The sequence below is a fragment of the Mustelus asterias genome, chromosome 3, assembly GCF_964213995.1.
Source record: "Mustelus asterias chromosome 3, sMusAst1.hap1.1, whole genome shotgun sequence".
In the NCBI taxonomy this organism is placed as follows: domain Eukaryota; kingdom Metazoa; phylum Chordata; class Chondrichthyes; order Carcharhiniformes; family Triakidae; genus Mustelus; species Mustelus asterias.
In genome coordinates this window covers 157,932,255-157,954,779 of record NC_135803.1, presented here as the reverse complement: position 1 = coordinate 157,954,779, position 22,525 = coordinate 157,932,255, and the positions used below count along the sequence as shown (strand labels likewise).

Sequence of the window (22,525 nt, the reverse complement as noted above, 5' to 3'; positions counted from 1 at the left end):
CCTCCATCCTCCCCGGCAAACTCAGAAACACCAAGCTTAGCCTGGTCCTGAGACTCTGACCCATCAACAACTCTGCAGGCAGCACTCCCATTGTCGAGTGTGGAGTGGTTCTATAACCCAGCAGGAATCATGAGATTCTGGTCTCCAGCGTCACCCTGACTGCTTCTTAAAGCCCTCGGCGAAGGTTTGAACAGCTCGATCAGCCAGCCTGTTGGACGCTGGGTGGCAAGGCTCAGTCCTGATGTGCTTGATACCATTTAAGAACAAAGAACAAAGAACAATACAGCACAGGAAACAGGCCATTCGGCCCTCCAAGCCTGTGTCGCTCATTGGTCCAACTAGACCATTCGTTTGTATCCCTCCATTCCCAGACTGCTCATGTGACTATCCAGGTAAGTCTTAAACGATGCCAGCGTGCCTGCCTCCACCACCCTACTTGGCAGCGCATTCTAAGGAGGTGGAATTTTGAAATTCAGCATCATGAAGGCTGTTCCATTATTCAACAATATGACATCAGGAATCCTGTGGGTTGTAAAACACTGGTGTAATTTCTCAATTGAAGAGACTTCACCTCAAACACTTCCATCCAGTTTGAATGTGCATTGACAAGGAGCAAAAACAGTCCCCAAGAATAGACCAACATGACTGATAGGGATCTGTACCCATGGCCGGTCAGGACATTCCCAGGGGGCAGTGGGGTGTAACAGGCAAGCTTTGCTGCAGTTGGCACTGTTGACAGTGCTTGACTCGCTTCCGAATATCAGCGTCAATAACCAGGCCGCCACACAACTCCTGGCAAGCATCCTCACTGGAGAGATGCGAGGATAAGTAATTCAGTTAGGAACAGCTCTCTGCCTGGTACAGGAATGATTACTGTTACTCCCCGGATTATGATGCCGTCTTCGCAACTTAGTTCATCCTTCTGCATATAGAATAGTTTCATCTCTTCAGAAACTGGCTCGCTGGCCCAACCTATTAGTATCCTGTGCCTCACTTTGGACAAAAATGGATCCCTGCTGGTCCAATACTTGGTTTGCTGCACCAAAACTGACAATGTATTCAAGAAGTTCAACATCATTTTCCTGTGGTACTCAAAGAGATGCAATACCCTCTTGCAAAGGCAGGTGACTAAATGCATCCACATTCGCTGTGTGTGTCCCAGGCTGGTGCCTGAAGGTATATTCATAGGCTGAAAGGATTACTTATCTAACCTGGCAGCCCGATTAATTGTTAATTGGTCTTCGCAGATGCAGACGGTCTTGTCAGGCTTTATCACAGGAACTATAGGCGCTGCTCACTCTGAGAATTGAACTGGCTGGATAATGCCCAGTTCTTCCAGTCTCATCAATTCCGTGTCTCGCTTCTCTCGCAAGGCGTATGGTACTGGTCTTGCTCTAACAAAATGAGGGGTTGCCACTGGATCTAGATAGATCTTCACCTGGAGGCCCTTTATTTCACCTAACTCATCGCAAAATATTCTCATATTCCCTCGTGAGCTCAGGCAGTCTTCCCCGCCCGCACTCCATCCAGTTTAACTTGATTATCTTGAGCCAATCATGGCCCTTGGACTGATGCTTTTATTACTGGGAGCTGAGGGGAGTGCGGCTGATAGCTCACGGGTACTTTAATGTGATGGCTTCTCATGTGTAAGTTGTTAGTTTAGCTGCGGTACCCCTCAAACTCAATGACTGGACTCCTTGTAAGTATGGAAAGGTGTGTTCTCCTGTCACTGTGACAGAGGCTCCCCCGTATCAACTTCCATCTTTAATGGCCTCCCATTTACCAAAAGCCTCACAGTGATGGGGGCTATCTTGCCCGATTTCACGCTGAACACTGAGTGAACGTTTAAAACCTTAGTACTGCAATCATCCATATTATGCATTGTGATGTATTACTGACCCTGTTACTGGGTAGACTCGACTAATTGTTACATCAGTTACTTATGTCACCTTTCTTGGGGCAGAAAAAACATTCGGCCTCTTTATACCGGCAGGCTTCAGGGGAGTGAGTACCCCACACCAGTCACACTCTGCCTCAATCGTAGGCGATTGATTGGCTTTTTTAAACCTTCTTGCTCTATTTGTGGCAGCATATACTTCCTGTTTTAAAATTATGGACGGGGTTTTATGGCCTCGCTTATCCCGAAACTGTAAAATCCCACCCAAGTTCAATGAACCTTTCCATGGCCCGTCCCCTGTCCAATGGACCTTTCCATGGCCCGTCCCCTGTCCACTCGATTCCCGTTGTGGGCAGGACAGTAAAATTCTGGCCTATATTTTCTCTTTGTTTTGCCACTGCTGACTGCAGTTTCCCACCCGAACTGCTGAGCTGTGCCCGTGTGCACGCTCTGAAGTTCCTGTGCACCCTTCTCAGTGTTCTCCATCACCAGCGCTATCTCCAGCGCCTTCCTAAAATTTAAATCTGCCTTTGCTGACAGCTTCCTTTGGATGGTTTCATTATTTACCCCACAGACTAAACGGTCCTGCAGCATATCGTTGAGAGTGGCTGTGAAGTCACAGTGCTCTGAGATCTGTCTTAACTTGGTAATATAAGTTGCAATAGTTTCCCAGGGGCCTTCTCAGTTGAGTTAAACTTAAATTGCTGCAATATTACTGCTGGCTTCGGGTGGTCGTGTTTTCACCAATTCATCTATCTCAGTGAATGACTTGGAGTCGGGCGCGCTTGGGGATGTGAGGCTGCATTTTAAATTGTAAGAGAAATATTGCTTAACTGGAAGTGAAATAGTGATAAGTTAGAAGTTAAGAGTAGTTTTTTTCCATGTTTAAAGATTGTTCAATTGTTAAGAGTTAAACTGTTTCATTTTGTTAGTTATATTTAAACTGTGTTATGAATAAAGCTTGTTTTGATAAAGTGATCCCTTAATTGTCAGTGGAATTACTCCGAAGATGAAACGTCCTTTCCTCACATTTATGCCAAACAAAATATTGTTGGGGTCCAGTCTGGCTTCAGAATATACCCTGGGTTCTGGTCTGACACCCTAACAAAAATTGGGGGCTCATCCGGTATTAAAAAACTGTAATTCCTTGTGTAGCTTGAGATCATTGAACTTAAAGGCAGTGGGTGTTTTTTTCAGGTGTTTAAATAGGGAGCGCCTTGTGGAAAATGGCTCTTTCAGTGGCTAAAGATTTCCTGGGTGTGAAAGAGATCACTCGGAGTGATTTACAAAAGGTGGATAAAACAACGCTTTTGGATTTGACGAACCAGCTGAAGTTGACTCTGCCTGAAAGGCTGAGGAAGGCGGAGATAATTTCAGCGATAGATCAGCATTTAAAAATTGCCTGAGACACAGTTTGAATCATTGGAAATAGCTAGAATTAAATTAAAACTGAAATAGATGCAACAAGATAAAGAAAACTGAGACAGCTTGAGTTGCAAATAGAAGCAATAAAGAGAGACAGCGGCAATCACAGAGGCAAAAGAAACAGAGTATTCGGACTTCAGGAACTGAAAAGAAAACTTCAACTTAAAGTGATCAGAGAGCAAAGGGTTAAAACTGCGAGACTGGCGGCAAAATGGCAGCTGATTTTGAATTAGGTTGAAAAGCCAGTGGAAAATCAAACAACGGGGGGGTTGCAGGAAACAAATCCCGACTGTGTGGTAATAAGATGACAATGCCACAAGCTGAGGCAGGAGGAGGAATCAAAAAGTAAAGACAAGGAGACTCAGGTTCAGTTATTAGAAAGAATCTTTGACCAAAAACAGAAAATGCTGGAAAATCTCAGTGGGTCTGACAGCATCTGTGGAAAGAGAATGGAGCCAAGGTTTCGAGTCTGGATGACACTTTGTCAGAGCTTTGACCAGATAGTTGACGAAGAGCAAGAATAGTTGGAGGGTGAAGTGGATATCTTTGGTTCAGGAAAGTTGGCGGAATTACAACTGAAAGATGCAGAGATGAAGTAGTTGTATCCAAAAGCATGCTGAGAAGAAGAATCTGAGTGTATACCAGAGTGTTATTGCATTAGAAATAATGCCTTAATGAGGAAGTGGAGACCTTTACACATTCAGGCGGATGAAAAATGGGCAGACGTTCATCAAGTGGTATTACCTGTGGGTTATAGAAAGGGGGTGTTGAGAATAGCACATGAGGGGGTTATTTAGGAGTAAGAAAAACTCAAGCTAAAATACAAAAACACTTTTATTGGCCTAGGTATAGTGGAATGTGGCCATTCATTTCACACATGTCGGACAATCGGAAAACCTCAAGCGGATATCAAAACAGCACCCGTAATATCCGTTCCAACGTTGGAGGAACCTTTTACAAAGATCCTAATTGATTGCTTGGGACCCCACCCTAAAACAAAAAGTGGAAATCAATATCTTTTGACCATAATTGATGTGTCTATTAGTTTCCGGAGGCCATTCCATTGCGTAATATTGTTGTCGAGGAGTTATTTAAATTTTCTCTGAGATATAGTCTACGCACAGAAATACAACCAGATCAAGAGTCAAATTTTACATCAAAGTTATTCAGCGAGGTTATGGATAGCTTAGGAATAAAACAATTTAAATCAACTGCGTACCATCCAGAATCACAGGATAAAAAGATCCTCAGTTTGTCCGTGGAATCACCCCTGAGGTAAAACATTAATATCAAAATAGAAAAATTGCTGGGCCCAGTCTGGCTTCAGAATATACCTTTGGGTTTCTGGTCTGACACCCTATCAAAGGAAACAAACAGATTTCTACACTCTAAACGCGTCAAGGGGTTTGGGGAGAGCGCAGGGGTGTGGTGTTGAGATCTAGGGCGGAACTTTACAAGATTTTTTCTCTAAGTCTCCAGTTAGTCTGGAAATGGGAGAGTTGCTGATCCGTTTTTGCGTGAGTTTTTCATGACCAATCTCAAGCATTCTCATGTCTCTGGAATTTAGTCAGTTTGGAGCCAGAGAGGCTGTGGGCAGGCTTAACTCGCCAGACAGCCTGTACAAAGAACAAAGAAAATTACAGCATAGGAACAGGCCCTTCGGCCCTCCAAGCCTGTGATCATGCTGCCTGTGTGAACTAAAACCCCATCCTATTCATGTATTTGTCCAGACGCCCCTTAAAATTCACTATCGTATCCACTTCCGCTACCTCCCCTGGCAGCAAGTTCCAGGCACCCACCACCCTCTGTGTAGAGGGAGGTATTGCCATGTGCGGACCTCTGATGCTGCACACGTGCATTTGCAGTAGCAGGGGCCTGACAGTCAGAGAGAGAGAGCTGTCAGGCCCCTGCTGCTGCAGGCAGCCTCAACCAGCAACCAGTGGCAGCAGGCCCCCCCAACAGGCCCCGCCCCCACAGGCCCTACCCCACAGGCCCCACCCCCACAGGCCCTACCCCCACAGGCCCCGCCCCCACAGGCCCGCCCCCACAGGCCCTGCCCCCACAGGCCCTGCCCCCACAGGCCCCACCCCACAGGCCCTACCCCCACAGGCCCTACCCCCACAGGCCCTACCCCACAGGCCTTGCCCCACAGACCCTGTCCCCACAAGCCCCACCCCACAGGCCTTGCCCCACAGGCCCCGCTCCATAGGCACTGCCCCTACTGGCCTCCCCCCCCCCTCCCTCCCTTCCCCCTTGACTCTGATGCCTGGCATGGCCTGGTAGGTAGTGCCCAGTTGCCAGTCTAGCACTGCCCAAGGGGCATCCCTCCCTTGCCCTCGGCCTCCCCAGTGGGCCTCAATGGCCTCCGGTTCCACCAGTGAGGCCAAGTCGACTGCCCCCCGTTCCTGGGGAGCAGAGGTTTTCCTCGCCGGAGAGAACCTTTCCCGGTGAGGTTATAAAGGGAGGCGGGACCGGATGATTGAATGTTGAGCTCGTTAAACACATGCAAAACACCATTTAAATACATTTAAATTAATTAAAATTTAAATAAATGAACGAGAGTCTCTCCCATCTCTGGCGAGAGGCTGACTGCCAGAGATCCGCCATGTTGAATGATAGGACAGGCTGGAAGGGTTGAATGGCCTCATCCTGCTCCTATTTTCTGTGTTTTTATGTTTCTAAGAGTCACTTTCGGCTCAAAGTGTTACGGGAATGTTCCAGCCGTGCCGGAGCGGCGCCGAGGGTGGGGCTGGAACACGCCTGGCTTTAGCCGGACCCGGATAATCCCACCAACCAGCTGGGCTGTAAAATCCCACCCCAACACCTCTGTCCGTGATTGCTGCCGAACCGCTGCTGTTTCTCCAGGACCTCTCCTTCTCCCATTCCCAATACCTGCAGCGTTTTGCTTTTAATTTACTGTTTTTTAGATGTTGCTGACATTATCTATAGGTGAATATCAGCGTTGATTGAACCAATCCCGAATCTCCCACAATCCGTACTGGGAGTTTCACTGAGCCTCTGTCGTGTGGGACTGGAGTCACCCACGGCCCAGGGCAGCTTCCTGTCAATATAGAAACATTGGTGAAGAAGCTGGGATTCTTGGAAATTCAACATCGCCGTGGTTACCATCGCTGACACCAGCTGCCTCATTCATGGAATTTTTAAAAAAGCGAAGTCCAATTCTTGAACTGTCCAAGCTGAGATTTAACAGCCCCAAAGCGGCGTGAGACTGGACAAGCTCCGTAACGGCCGCTAGCTCCAGACAGCAGCAGCTCAGGTGAAAGAGGCAGCACCTCGTGACAGCAATGAATCACTGAACAAAATCCATTGGTGTGAAGGTGAAAGAGTGAAGGATACGACTGGACCAGTCGACGGAGAATACCCTTCCCCGAGCCTCGCCCGTCCCCAGAATCGTCGCGGGTGCCAGTAAAATTCCAGCCACTGTGAGTGTGTGAGTGTGTGAGTACATGTGAGTATGTCTGTGAGTGAGTGTGTGAGTGAATGAGTGAGTGTGTGTCAGTGCGTCTGTGAGTGTGAGTGAGTGAATGAGTGAGTGTGTCTGTCAGTGTGTCTGAGTGAGTGTGAGAGTGTGAGTGAATAAGTGAGTGTGTGTGTGTGTGTACGTGTGAGTGAGTGTGTGAGTGGACATAAGAACTAGGAGCAGGAGTAGGCCATCTGGCCCCTCGAGTCTGCTCTGCCATTCAATATGATCATGGCTGATCTTTTTGTGGACTCAGCTCCACTTACCCGCCCGCTCACCATAACCCTTAATCCCTTACTGTTCAAAAATGTATCTATCCTTGCCTTAAAAACATTCAATGAGGTAGCCTCAACTGCTTCACTGGGCAGGGAATTCCACAGATTCACAACCCTTTGTGTGAAGACGTTCCTCCTCAACTCAGTCCTAAATCTGCTCCCCCTTATTTTGAGACTATGCCCCCTAGTTCTAGTTTCACCTGCCAGTGGAAATAACTTCCAAGCTTCTATCTTATCTATTCCCTTCATAATCTTATATGTTTCTATAAGATCTCCCCTCATTCTTCTGAATTCCAATGAGAATAGCCCCAGTCTATTCAGTCTTTCCTCATAAGCCAACCCTCGCAACTCCGGAATCAACCTAGTGAATCTCCTCTGCACCCCCTCCAGTGCCAGTATATCCTTTCTCAAGAAAGGAGACCAAAACTGTACACAGTACTCCAGGTGTGGCCTCACCAGCACCTTATACAGCTGCAACATAACCTCGCTGTTTTTAAACTCCATCCCTCTAGCAATGAAGGACAAAATTCCATTTGCCTTCTTAATTACCTGCTGCACCTGCAAACCAACTCCTTGAGATTCCTGCACAAGGACACCCAGGTCCCTCTGCACAGCAGCATGCTGCAATTTTTTACCATTTGAATAATAGTCCATTTTGCTGTTATTCCTACCAAAATGGATGATCTCACATTTACCAACATTGTACTCCATCTGCCAGACCCTCGCCCACTCACTCAGACTATCTATATCCCTTTGCAGACTTTCAGCATCCTCTGCACACTTTGCTCTGCCACTCATCTTAGTGTCATCTGCGAATTTTGACACATTACACTTGGTCCCCAACTCCAAATCATCTATGTAAATCGTAAATAATTGCAGTCCCAACACTGACCCCTGAGGCACACCACTAGTCACTGATCGCCAACCAGAAAAACACCCATTTATCCCCACTCTTTGCTTTCTATTAGTTAACCAATCCTCTATCCATGCTAATACATTACCCGTAACACCGTGCACCTTTATCTTATGTAACAGTCTTTGGTGCGGCACCTTGTCAAATGCCTTCTGGAAATCCAGATACACCACATCCACAGGTTCCCCATTGTCCACTGCACATGTAATGTTCTCAAAGAATTCCACCAAATTAGTCAAACATGACCTGCCCTTCATGAACCCATGCTGCGTCTTACCAACGGGACAATTTATATCCAGATGTCTCGCTATTTCTTCCCTGATGATAGATTCAAGCATTTTCCCGACTACAGAAGTTAAGCTAACCGGCCTATAGTTACCCACCTTTTGTCTCCCTCCTTTTTTAAACAGTGGCATCACATTTGCTGTTTTCCAATCTGCGGGAATCACCCCAGATTCCAGTGAATTTTGGTAAATTACCACTTGTGCATTTGCTATTTCTCCTGCCATCTCTTTTAATATCCTGGGATGCATTCCATCAGGACCAGGAGACTTGTCTACCTTTAGCCCCATTAACTTGCCCAACACTACTTCTTTCGTGATAATGATAGTTTCTAGGTCCTCACCTGCCATAACCTTCCTGTCATCAATTTTTGGCATGTTATTTGTATCTTCCACTGTGAAGACCGACACAAAATACCTGTTCAATGCCTCAGCATTGTGTGAGTGTGTGAGTGTGTGACGCGACACAATTGCCAGGGAATCACCAGCGCCAACAAGGTGAGGTGAGAGTGAGTGCCCTTGACATCAAGGCAGCTTTCGACTGAGTGTGGAATCAAGAGCCCGAGTAAAACTGGAATCAATGGGTATCAGGGGACAAACTCTCCACTGGTTGGAGTCATACCTGGTACATAGGAAGATGGTTGTGGTTGTGGAGGGTCAGTCATCTCAGCTCCAGAACATCTCTGCAGGAGTCCCTCAGGGGAGTGTCCTCGGCCCAACCATCTTCAGCTGCTTCATCAATGACCTTCCCTCCGTCATAAGGTCAGAGGTGGGGATGTTCGCCGATGATTGCACAATGTTCAGCACCATTCACAACGCCTCAGATACTGAAGCAGTCCATGTTCAAATGCAGCAAGACCTGGACAATCTCCAGACTTGGGCTGACAAGTGGCAAATAACATTCGTACCACACAAATGCCAGTAATGACCATCACCAATTCTAACCACCGCCCCATGATGTTCAATGATGTAACCATCACTGAATCCCCCACTGTCAACATCCTGGATGTTACCATTGACCAGAAACTCAACTGGACTCACCACAAACACAGTGGCTACAAGAGCAGGTCAGAGGCTAGGAATACTGCAGCGAGTAATTCACCTCCTGACTCTCCAGAGCCTATCCACCATCTACAAGGCACAAGTCAGGAGTGTGATGGAATTCTCCCCGCTTGCCTGGATGGGTGCAGCCCCAACAACACTCAAGGAGCTCATAAGAACATAAGAACATAAGAAATAGGAGCAGGAGTAGGCCATCTAGCCCCTCGAGCCTGCCCCGCCATTCAATAAGATCATGGCTGATCTGACGTGGATCAGTACCACTTACCCGCCTGATCCCCATAACCCTTAATTCCCTTACCGATCAGGAATCCATCCATCCGCGCTTTAAACATATTCAGCGAGGTAGCCTCCACCACCTCAGTGGGCAGAGAATTCCAGAGATTCACCACCCTCTGGGAGAAGAAGTTCCTCCTCAACTCTGTCTTAAACCGACCCCCCTTAATTTTGAGGCTGTGTCCTCTAGTTTTAACTTCCTTACTAAGTGGAAAGAATCTCTCCGCCTCCACCCTATCCAGCCCCCGCATTATCTTATAAGTCTCCATAAGATCCCCCCTCATCCTTCTAAACTCCAACGAGTACAAACCCAATCTCCTCAGCCTCTCCTCATAATCCAAACCCCTCATCTCCGGTATCAACCTGGTGAACCTTCTCTGCACTCCCTCCAATGCCAATATATCCTTCCTCATATAAGGGGACCAATACTGCACACAGTATTCCAGCTGCGGCCTCACCAATGCCCTGTACAGGTGCATCAAGACATCCCTGCTTTTATATTCTATCCCCCTCGCAATATAGGCCAACATCCCATTTGCCTTCTTGATTACCTGTTGTACCTGCAGACTGGGCTTTTGCGTCTCATGCACAAGGACCCCCAGGTCCCTTTGCACGGTAGCATGTTTTAATTTGTTTCCATTGAGATAGTAATCCCATTTGTTATTATTTCCTCCAAAGTGTATAACCTCGCATTTCTCAACGTTATACTCCATTTGCCATATCCTCGCCCACTCACTCAGCCTGTCCAAATCTCTCTGCAGATCTTCTCCGTCCTCCACACAATTCACTTTTCCACTTATCTTTGTGTCGTCTGCAAACTTCGTTACCCTACACTCCGTCCCCTCCTCCAGATCATCTATATAAATGGTAAACAGTTGCGGCCCGAGTACCGATCCCTGCGGCACGCCACTAGTTACCTTCCTCCAACCGGAAAAACACCCATTTATTCCGACTCTTTGCTTCCTGTCGGATAGCCAGTCCCCAATCCACTTTAACACACTACCCCCAACTCCGTGTGCCCTAATCTTCTTCAGCAGCCTTTTATGGGGCACCTTATCAAACACCTTTTGGAAATCCAAAAACACCGCATCCACCGGTTCTCCTCCATCAACCGCCCTAGTCACATCTTCATAAAAATCCAACATGTTCGTCAAGCACGACTTTCCCCTCATGAATCCATGCTGCGTCTGATTGATCGAACCATTTCTATCCAGATGCCCTGCTATCTCCTCTTTAATAATGGATTCCAGCATTTTCCCTATTACAGACGTTAAGCTGACCGGCCTATAGTTACCCGCCTTTTGTCTCCTTCCTTTTTTAAACAGCGGCGTAACATTAGCCGTTTTCCAATGAACCGGCACTACCCCAGAATGCAACGAGTTTTGATAAATAACCACTAACGCATCCACTATTACCTCTGACATTTCTTTCAATACCCTGGGATGCATTCCATCCGGACCCGGGGACTTGTCCACCTTCAGTCCCATTAGTCTACCCAGCACTGCCTCTCTGGTAACATTAATCGTATTAAGTATTTCTCCTGCTGCCAACCCTCTATCGTTAATATTTGGCAAACTATTTGTGTCCTCCACCGTGAAGACCGACACAAAAAACTTATTTAAAGACTCAGCCATATCCTCATTTCCCACTATTAACTCCCCCCTCTCGTCCTCCAAGGGTCCAACATTCACTCTAGCCACTCTATTCCTTTTTATATATTTATAAAAACTTTTACTATCATTTTTTATATTAATTGCTAGCCTAGCTTCATAGTCTATCCTTCCTTTCTTTATCGCTTTCTTAGTCTCTCTTTGTTGTTTCTTAAATTTTTCCCAATCACTTGTTTCTCCACTATTTTTGGCCACTCTGTATGCAGCTGTTTTTATTTTAATACTCTCCTTTATTTCCTTCCTTATCCACGGCTGGTTCTCCCTTTTCTTACAATCCTTGTTTTTTGCTGGAATATATTTTTGCTGAGAACTGAAAAGGATCTCCTTAAAAATCCTCCACTGTTCCTCAGCTATCCTACCTGCCAGCCTGCTCTCCCAGTCTACCTTAGCCAATTCATCCCTCATCCTATCATATTTCCCTCTGTTCAAACAGAGGACACTGGTTTGAGACCAAACTTTCTCCTCTTCCATCTGAATCAGAAATTCGACCATATTGTGGTCACTAGACCCAAGAGGGTCCTTCACAATAAGATCCTTAATTCTACCTATCTCGTTACACAATACCAGATCCAAAATAGCTCGTTCCCTCGTCGGTTCCGTAACATGCTGTTCAAGGAAACTATCCCGAGAGCATTCTAAGAACTCTTCCTCCATTCCACCCTTACCGACTTGAGTCTGCCAGTCAATGTGTATGTTGAAGTCCCCCATGATTACTGCCGTTCCGTTTTTACACGCATCCCTTATCTGCTTGTTTATAGCCCTCCCTACCTCAACATTATTATTTGGGGGCTCGACACCATTCAGGACAAAGCAGCCACTTGATTGGCGCCCCATCCACTCCCTCCACCACCGACGCTCAGTAGCAGCAGTGTGTACTATCTACAAGATGCATTGCAGGAACTTACCAAGGTTCCTTAGGCAACACCTTCCAAACCCACAACCACTTCCGTCTAGAAGGACAGGGGCAGCAAATACATGGGAACACCCCCACCTCGAGGAAGAGTTGGTTAAGAAGGTGTATGGTGTGCTGGCCTTTATCAATCGAGGGATTGAGTTTAGGAGTCCGGGGATAATGATGCAGCTATATAAGACCCTCGTCAGACCCCACTTGGAGTACTGTGCTCAGTTCTGGTCACCTCATTACAGGAAGGATGTGGAAAAGATTGAAAGGGTGCAGAGGCGATTTACAAGGATGTTGCCTGGATTGAGTGGCATGCCTTATGAGGATAGGCTGAGGGAGCTCGGTCTTTTCTCCTTGGAGAGACGTAGGATGAGAGGAGACCTAATAGAGGTATATAAGATGTTGAGAGGCATAGATCGGGTGGACTCTCAGAGGTTTTTTTCCCAGGGTGGAAATGGCTGCTACAAGAGGACACAGGTTTAAGGTGCTGGGGATTAGGTACAGGGGAAATGTTAGGGGTAAGTTTTTCACACAGAGGGTGGTGGGCGAGTGGAATCGGCTGCCGTCAGTGGTGGTGGAGGCAAACTCAATAGGGTCTTTTAAGAGACTCCTGGATGAGTACATGGGACTTAATAGGATGGAGGGTTATAGGTAGGCCTAAAAGGTAGGGATATGTTCGGCACAACTTGTGGGGCCGAAGGGCCTGTTTTGTGCTGTAGTTTTTCTATGTTCCCTTAAAAGTCATTCACCATCCTGACTTGGAAATATATCACCGTTCCTTTGCAATCACTGGATCAAAATCCTGGAACTCCCTCCCTAACGGCATTGTGGGTCAACCCACAGCACATGGACTGCAGCGATTCAAGAAGACAGCTCACCACCACCTTCTCAAGGGTAACTAGGGATGGGTAATAAATGCTGACCGGCCAGCGACACCCATGTCCCACGAATGAAGAAAAAATGAGCAAGGAGATGATGGTGAATTTGTATAAGTCACTCGTTCAGCCTCAGTCGGAGTGTTGTGCCCAGTTGTGGGCAGCACACTTTAGGAAGGATGTGAAGGAAATGGAGAGAATGCGGGAAAGATTCACAGAATGGATCCCGGGATGAGGAACTTCAGTTATGAAGACAGATTGGAGAAATTGGGACGATTTTCTTTGGCTGCAAGGAGACTTGATACGGATGTTCAAACCATGAGCGTTCCAGACAAAGTAGAGAAGTAGAGTCTGTTCCCATTGGTGGAGGGATCGAGAAAGACACGACACAGATTTTAGGTAATTGGCAAAAGAAGCAACGGAGACACGAGGAGAAACATTCTCACGCAGCGAGTGGTCAGGATCGCGAATGCACTGTCTGAGAGTGTGGTGGAGACAGATTCATACAGCGAGTGGTTAGGATCTGGAATACACTGTCTGAGAGTGTGGTGGAGACAGATTCACACAGTGAGTGGTTAGGATCTGGAATGCACTGTCTGAGAGTGTGGTGTGGAGACAGATTCACACAGCGAGTGATTAGGGTCTGGAATGTAGTGTCTGAGAGTGTGGTGGAGACAGATTCAAAGAACAAAGAACAATACAGCACAGGAACAGGCCCTTCGGCCCTCCAAGCCTGCGCCGGTCATGTGCCCAACTAGACCATTCATTTGTATCCCTCTATTCCCAGTCTGTTCATGTGGTTATCTAGATAAGTCTTAAACGATCCCAGCGTGTCCGCCTCAATCGCCTTGCTTGGCAGTGCATTCCAGGCCCCCACCACCCCCTGTGTAAAATACGTTCCCCTGACATCTGTGTTGAACCTTGCCCCCCTCACCTTGAACCCGTGACCCCTTGTGTTTCACCTCCGACCTGGGAAAAAGCTTCCCACTGTTCACCCTATCTATGCCCTTCATAATTTTGTACACCTCTATTAGGTCGCCCCTCATTCTCCATCTTTCCAGGGAGAACAACCCCAGTTTACCCAATCTCTCCTCATAGCTAAGACCCTCCATACCAGGCAACATCCTGGTAAACCTTTTCTGTACTCTCTCCAAAGCCTCCACGTCCTACTGGTAGTGTGGCGACCAGAACTGGACGCAGTATTCCAAATGTGGCCTCACCAACATTCTATACAGCTGCAACATCATATGCCAATTTTTATACTCTATGCCCCGTCCAATAAAGGCAAGCATGCCATATGCCTTCTTCACCACCCTCTCCACCTGTGCTGCCACCTTTAAGGATCTGTGGACTTGTACACCCAGGTCCCTCTTTGTGTCTATACTCCTGATGGTTCTGCCATTTATTGTATAGCTCCCCCTTACATTAGATCTACTGAAATGCATCACTTTGCATTTATTTGGATTAAATTCCATCTGCCATTTCTCCGCTCAATGTTCCAGCCTATCTATATCCTGCTGTATTCTCTGACAATGTTCATCACTATCCGCAACTCCAGCAATCTTCGTGTCGTCCGCAAACTTACTGATCACACCAGCTACATCTTCCTCCAAATCATTTATATATATCACAAACAGCAGAGGTCCCAGTACAGAGCCCTGCGGAACACCACTAGTCACAGACTTCCAACCGGAAAAAGACTCCTCCACTGTTACCCTCTGTCTTCTCTGGCTAAGCCAGTTCTCCACCCATCTAGCTAGCTCACCTTTTATCCCGTGAGATTTAACCTTTTGCACCAGCCTGCCATGAGGGACCTTGTCAAACGCTTTACTAAAATCCATATAGACGGCATCGACGGCCCTTCCCTCGTCAATCGTACAAAACCATGCTGTCTATCGCTAATGAGATTATTCAGTTCTAAATGCGCATATATCCTATCTCTAAGAATCTTCTCCAACAATTTCCCTACCATGGACGTCAAGCTCACCGGCCTATAATTATCCGGGTTATCCTTGCTACCCTTCTTAAATAACGGGACCACATTTGCTATCCTCCAATCCTCTGGGACCTCACCTGTGTCCAGTGAAGAGACACAGCGAGTGGTCAGGATCTGGAATGTACTGTCTGAGAGTGTGGTGGAGACAGATTCACACAGTGAGTGGTTAGGATCTGGAATGTACTGTCTGAGAGTGTGGTGGAGACAGATTCACACAGTGAGTGGTTAGGATCGGGAATGTACTGTCTGAGAGTGTGGTGGAGACAGATTCACACAGTGAGTGGTTAGGATCGGGAATGTACTAGAGTCACAGAGGTTCACAGCATGGAAACAGGACCTTTGGCCCAATTTGTCCATGCCGCCCTTTTTTTTTTAACCCCGAAGCTTGTCCCAATTGCCCGCATTTGGCCCATATCCCTCTATACCCATGTAACTATCTAAATGCTTTTTAAAAGACAATATTGTACTTGCCTTTAATCCTACCTCTGGCAGCATGTTCCAGATACTCACCACCCTCTGTTTTTAAAAACTGCCCCTCTGGGCACTTTTATATCTCTCCCCTCTCACCTTAAACCTATGCCCTCTAGTTTTAGACTCCCCCAACTTTGGGAAAAGATATTGACTATCTAGCTGATCTGTGTCCCTCATTATTTTATAGACTTCTATAAGATCACCCCTCCGCCTCCTACGCTCCAGAGAAAAAAGTCCCAGTCTATCCAGCCTCTCGTTACAACTCAATCCATCAAGTCCCAGTAGCATCCTAGTAAATCTTTTCTGCACTCTTTCTACTTTAATATCCTTTCTATAATAGGGTGACCAGAACTGAACACAATATTCCAAGTGTGGCCTTACCAATGTCTTGTACAACTTCAACAAGACGTCCCAACCACTGTATTCAATGTTCTAAATGAAACCAAGCATGCTGAATGCCTTCTTCACCACTCTGTCCACCTGTGACTCCACTTTCAAGGAGCTATGAACATGTACCCCTAGATCTCTTTGTTCTGTAACACTTCCCAATGCCCCACCATTAACTGAGTAAGTCCTGCCCTGGTTCAATCTACCAAAATGCATCACCTTGCATTTATCTAAATTAAACTCCATCTGAAATTCGTCAGCCCACTGGCCCAATCGATCAAGATCCCGTTGCGATCTGAGATAACTTTCTTCACTGACCACTATGCCACCAATCTCGTTGTCATCTGGCAGCTTACTAACCATGCCTCCTATATTCTCATCCAAATCATTAATATAAATAACAAATAACAGTACTGTCTGAGAGTGTGGTGGAGACAGATTCACACAGTGAGTGGTTAGGATCTGGAATGCACTGTCTGAGAGTGTGGTGGAGACAGATTCACACAGTGAGTGGTTAGGATCTGGAATGTAATGTCTGAGAGTGTGGTGGAGACTCTCACTGGGGTACGGGTTCTACACACATTGACTCTCAGTGGGGTACTGTTCCACACACACTGACTCTCACTGGGGTACGGGTCCCACACACACTGACTCTCACTGGGGTACGGGTTCCACACACACTGACTCTCACTGGGGTATGGGTTCCACACACACTGACTCTCACTGGGGTACGGGTTCCACACACACTGACTCTCACTGGGGTACAGGTCCCACACACACTGACTCTCACTGGGGTACGGGTTCCACACACACTGATTCTCACTGGGGTACAGGTCCCACACACACTGACTCTCACTGGGGTACGGGTTCCACACACACTGACTCTCACTGGGGTACGGGTTCCACACACACTGACTCTCCCTGGGGTACGGGTCCCACACTGACTCTCACTGGGGTACGGGTTCCACACACACTGACTCTCACTGGGGTACGGGTCCCACACACACTGACTCTCACTGGGGTACGGGTTCCACACACACTGATTCTCACTGGGGTACAGGTCCCACACACACTGACTCTCACTGGGGTACGGGTCCCACACACACTGACTCTCACTGGGGTACGGGTTCCACACACACTGACTCTCACTGGGGTACGGGTTCCACACACACTGACTCTCACTGGGGTACGGGTCCCACACACACTGACTCTCACTGGGGTATGGGTTCCACACACACTGACTCTCCCTGGGGTACGGGTCCCACACTGACTCTCACTGGGGTACGGGTTCCACACACACTGACTCTCACTGGGGTACGGGTTCCACACACACTGACTCTCACTGGGGTACGGGTTCCACACACACACTGACTGTCACTGGGGTACGGGTTCCACACACACTGACTCTCACTGGGGTATGGGTTCCACACACACTGACTCTCACTGGGGTACGGGTTCCACACACACTGACTCTCACTGGGGTACGGGTTCCACACACACTGACTCTCACTGGGGTACGGGTCCCACACACACTGACTCTCACTGGGGTACGGGTTCCACACACACTGACTCTCACTGGGGTACGGGTCTCATACACACTGACTCTCACTGGGGTACGGGTTCCACACACACACTGACTGTCACTGGGGTACGGGTTCCACACACACTGACTCTCACTGGGGTACGGGTTCCACACACACTGACTCTCACTGGGGTACGGGTTCCACACACACTGACTCTCACTGGGGTACGGGTTCCACACACACTGACTCTCACTGGGGTACGGGTCCCACACACACTGACTCTCACTGGGGTACGGGTTCCACACACACTGACTCTCACTGGGGTACGGGTCTCATACACACTGGGCCCGATTTTACCAACAATTTGTGCCAGTTTTCGGGCACAAAATCGGGGTAAAGTCGGGTGTGAGGCCTTTATCATGATCTGCAGCCGCGAACGCGCGGATCGTCACTTTACCAAGACCCGTGAATGGCGGGTTCCGTTCCGTGCCCAAATCGTGCATTTAAATTGAATTAATGAACTGCCCACTCAACTCTATCAGCATTTCCCCCTTTACGACCGCCTTTGCCGCTCCAGAACCGCGCTTTGAGCGACCTGCTAAATAAAAGTCTGAATCGGGCGCTCCAGCTGCTGAAGAGCGCGTTCAGTGTTTCCACCGGCTCCCTGACTCAGATCAGTGGTTGGGGGGGAGGAGGGAGGCAGGTCAGATCATTCTCTGGTTGGAGGGGGAGGAGGGGAGTGAGGTCAGATCGTTGTCTGTTTGGGGGCGGGGGCGGCGGGGGGGGGAGGAGGAGGAGGCAGGTCAGGTGTACCTCTGGTGGTGGGGGGGCGACTGTTGTCTGGTGGGGGGTGGTGGGTGGGGGGGGGGTGGGGGGAGGTGGGTCAGATGGTCCTCTGGAGGGGAGGGGGAGTGAGGCCAGACCATTCTCGGGGGGGGGGGGGGGGGGGAGTAAGGCCAGATCGTCATCTGCGGGGGTGGGGGGGGGGGAGTGAGGCCAGACCATTCTCTTGGGGGAGGGGGGGGAGTGAGGCCAGATCGTCGTCGGGGGGGGGGGGGGGGGGGGGGGGGGGGAGTGAGGCCAGAAACGTCTCTTGGCGGGGGGGAGTAAGGCCGGATCGTTGTCTCGGGGGGTGGGGGGTGGAGGGAGGCAGGTAAGGTGTATCTCTGGTGGATGGGGGCAGATGGATCTCTGGGGGAGGGGCAGATAGTTCTCTGGTGGGGGGGGGCAGGGAGGTCTGCTGCCACTCTGCGATCGATCGGTGGGGAGAGGAGGGGGGCAAGGGTGGTGATCGGTCTGGGTAGTGAGGGGGGTGAATAAGGGACACACATACACATCACTGTCCCCCTTATCCACCACCCCCCTGCTACCCAGACCGATCGCCACCCCTGCCCCCCTCCCCCCCACCAATCGCCCGCAGAGTGGCAGCGGACCTCCCTGCCCCCCCACCAGAGATCCATCTGCCCCCCCCACCAGAGATCCATCTGCACCCCCCCCCACTCCAAGATCCATCTGCGCCCCCACCCCCGCCCCCCAGCCCCGAGATACACCCTCGCTCCTGCTAGTCACTGCCGGGCCGCTTTCTCCGCTTTCTGCGGCTCGGGTGCGATCCGACACGGGCGCGCTTTTTTCAAACTTTTTTCTAACTGCGCATGCGCGGTTCAGAACTCCGGTTGTTCCGACCACGCTAAGCCCCGCCCACAGCGTGAATCGGACTGGAGATGGCTGAGAGCGTATGGGAGCGCCTGAAAGCGGATTTCTAAGTCGGATCTGTACCACGCCCAGATTCAGCACTGAGAATGAAAATGGCAAAATCGGGCCCACTGACTCTCATTGGGGTACGGGTCCCACACACTGACTCTCACTGGGGTACGGGTCCCACACACTGACTCTCACTGGGGTACGGGTTCCACACACACTGACTCTCATTGGGGTACGGGTCCCACACACACTGACTCTCACTGGGGTACGGGTCCCACACACACTGACTCTCACTGGGGTACGGGTTTCACACACACACTGACTCTCACTGGGGTACGGGTTCCACACACACTGACTCTCATTGGGGTACGGGTCCCACACACACTGACTCTCACTGGGGTACGGGTCCCACACACACTGACTCTCACTGGGGTACGGGTTTCACACACACACTGACTCTCACTGGGGTACTGGTCCCACACACACTGACTCTCACTGGGTTACGAGTCCTACACACACTGACTCTCACTGGGATACAGGTCCCACACACACTGACTCTCACTGGGGTACGGGTCCCACACACACAGTGACTCTCACTGGGGTACGGGTCCCACACACAGTGACTCTCACTGGGGTACAGGTCCCACACACACTGACTCTCACTGGGTTACGAGTCCTACACACACTGCTGTACAGTTGCCATCACCTTGACGAAGAGACACAGTGAGTGGGATTTCAGGCGATCTGGGTTGGTTCATACCTTCCCTGTTGACTTCACACCTTTCCAGATGCAGAAATACACAATGATCCAGGTGGCGAGGACACACAGGAGCATCTGCCAGTTGATGGTTCCGAGGTGATCAATTCCAACTGAGATTCTCAACACTTTCCTCCTGAAAATGTGAATGAAACAGTTTCAATCCTCCAAAAAATCCCTTCAACAAATGTGAGGAGTGAGGGGGAGAGTGGGATTAGACTGGGTGGGATATTAAAGGGTGCGGGGAGTGAGAGGGAGAGAGGGATTAGACTGGGTGGGATATTAAAGGGTGCGGGGAGTGAGGGGGAGAGTGGGATTAGACTGGGTGGGATATTAAAGGGTGCGGGGAGTGAGAGGGAGAGAGGGATTAGACTGGGTGGGATATTAAAGGGTGCGGGGAGTGAGAGGGAGAGAGGGATTAGACTGGGTGGGATATTAAAGGGTGCGGGGAGTGAGGGGGAGAGTGGGATTAGACTGGGTGGGATATTAACGGGTGCGGGGAGTGAGGGGGAGAGTGGGATTAGACTGGGTGGGATATTAAAGGGTGCAGGGAGTGAGGGGGAGAGTGGGATTAGACTGGGTGGGATGTTAAAGGATGTGGGGAGTGAGGGGGGAATGGGATTAGACTGGGTGGGATATTAAAGGGTGTGGGGAGTGAGGGGGGAATGGGATTAGACTGGGTGGGATATTAAATGGTGTGGGAAGTGAGGGGGAGAGAGGGATTAGACTAGGTGGGATATTAAAGGGTACGGGGAGTGAGGGGGAGAATGGGATTAGAATGGGTGGGATATTAAAGGGTGTGGGGAGTGAGGGGGGAATGGGATTAGACTGGGTGGGATATTAAAGGGTGCGGGGAGTGAGGGGAAGAGTGCATTTGACTGGGTGGGATATTAAAGGGTGCGGGGAGTGAGGGGAAGGGTGCATTTAACTGGGTGGGATATTAAAGGGTGCGGGGAGTGAAGGGGAAAGTGGGATTAGACTGGGTGGGATGTTAAAGGGTGCGGGGAGTGAGGGGGAGAGTGGGATTAGACTGGGTGGGATATTAAAGGGTGCGGGGAGTGAGGTGGAGAGTGGGATTAGACTGGGTGGGATGTTGAAGGGACGGGGAGTGAGGGGGGAATGGGATTAGACTGGGTGGGATATTAAAGGGTGTGGGAAGTGAGGGGGAGAGAGGGATTAGACTGGGTGGGATATTAAAGGGTGCAGGGAGTGAGGGGGAGAATGGGATTAGAATGGGTGGGATATTAAAAGGTGCAGGGAGTGAGGGGGAGTGTGGAATTGGACTGGGTGGGATATTAAAGGGTGCAGGGAGTGAGGGGGAGAGTGGGATTAGACTGGGTGGGATATTAAAGGGTGCAGGGAGTGAGGGGGAGTGTGGGATTAGACTGGGTGGGATATTAAAGGGTGCAGGAATGAGGGGGAGAGTGGGATTAGATTGGTGGGATATTGAAGGGATTGGGGAGTGAATGGGGGAGTGGGATTAGACAGGGTGGGATATTAAAGGGTACGGGGAGTGAGGGGGAGAGTGGGATTAGACTGGGTGGGATATTAAAGGGTTCGGGGAGGGGAGAGTGGGATTAGACTGGGTGGGATATTAAAGGGTGCGGGGAGTGAGGGGACAAGTGGGATTAAACTGGGTGGGATATTAAAGGGTGCGGGAGTGAGGGGACAATTGGGATTAGACTGGGTGGGATATTAAAGGGTGCAGGGAGTGAGGGGGAGAGTGAGATTAGACTAGTTCGGATATTAAAGGGTGCGGGGAGTGAGATGGAGAGTGGGGTTAGATTGGTGGGATATTAAAGGGAGCGGGGAGTGACGGGGGAGTTGGATTTGACAGGGTGGGATATTAAAGGGTACAGAGAGTGTTGGGGAGAGTGGGATTAGACTGGGCAGGTGACAGAAGTGTTAGTGAGGGATCACTTTGGGACCAGTGACCAGAATTCTATTAGTTTTAAGATAGCAATGGAGAATGAAATGTTTGGCCCAAAAGTTAAAATTCAAAACTGGGGCAACGCCAATTTTCATGGTATCAGGCATGAGCTTTCAAAAGTTGATTGGGGGAGTCTGTGGGAAGGCAAAGGGATGTCTGGTAAGTGGGAGGTTTTCAAAAGTGTGTTTCAAAAGGGTTCAGAGTAAACACATTCCTCTTAGAGTGAAAGGCAAGGCTGGCAGAAGGAGGGAACCCTGGATGACTCGGGATATTGAGGCCCTGGTCAAGAAGAAGAAAGAGGCACATGACATGCATAGGCAGCTGGGATCAAGTGAATCCCTTGAAGAGTATAGGGGGTGTAGGAGTAGAGTTAAAGAGAAATCAGGAGGGCAAAAAGGGGACACGAGATTGTTTTGGCAGATAAGGCAAAGGAGAATCCGAAGAGCTTCTATAAATACACAAAGGTCAAAAGAGTAACAAGGGAGAGAGTAGGGTCTCTTAAGGATCAACAAGGTCATCTATGTGCGGATCCACAAGAGATGGGTGAGATCCTAAATGAATATTTCTCATCGGTATTATCTGTTGAGAAAAGCATGGATGTTAGGGAACTTAGGGAAATAAATAGTGATGTCTTGAGGAGTGTACATATTACAGAGAAGGAGGTGCTGGAAGTCTTAAAGCGTATCAAGGTAGATAAATCCCCAAGA

The 22,525-nt window shown here is 49.1% G+C and overlaps 1 protein-coding gene across 1 annotated transcript in view; it reads right to left on the bottom strand.

Moving 5' to 3' along the window:
- LOC144491764 (sodium- and chloride-dependent creatine transporter 1-like) overlaps nucleotides 1–22,525 on the bottom strand; it is a 179,363-nt gene that overhangs the window by 53,145 nt on the left and 103,693 nt on the right. Inside the window, exon 5 of the mRNA XM_078210022.1 lies at nucleotides 19,892–20,024. Coding sequence (XP_078066148.1) covers nucleotides 19,892–20,024 — 133 coding nt within the window. The remainder of the gene's footprint in view (nucleotides 1–19,891; nucleotides 20,025–22,525) is intronic.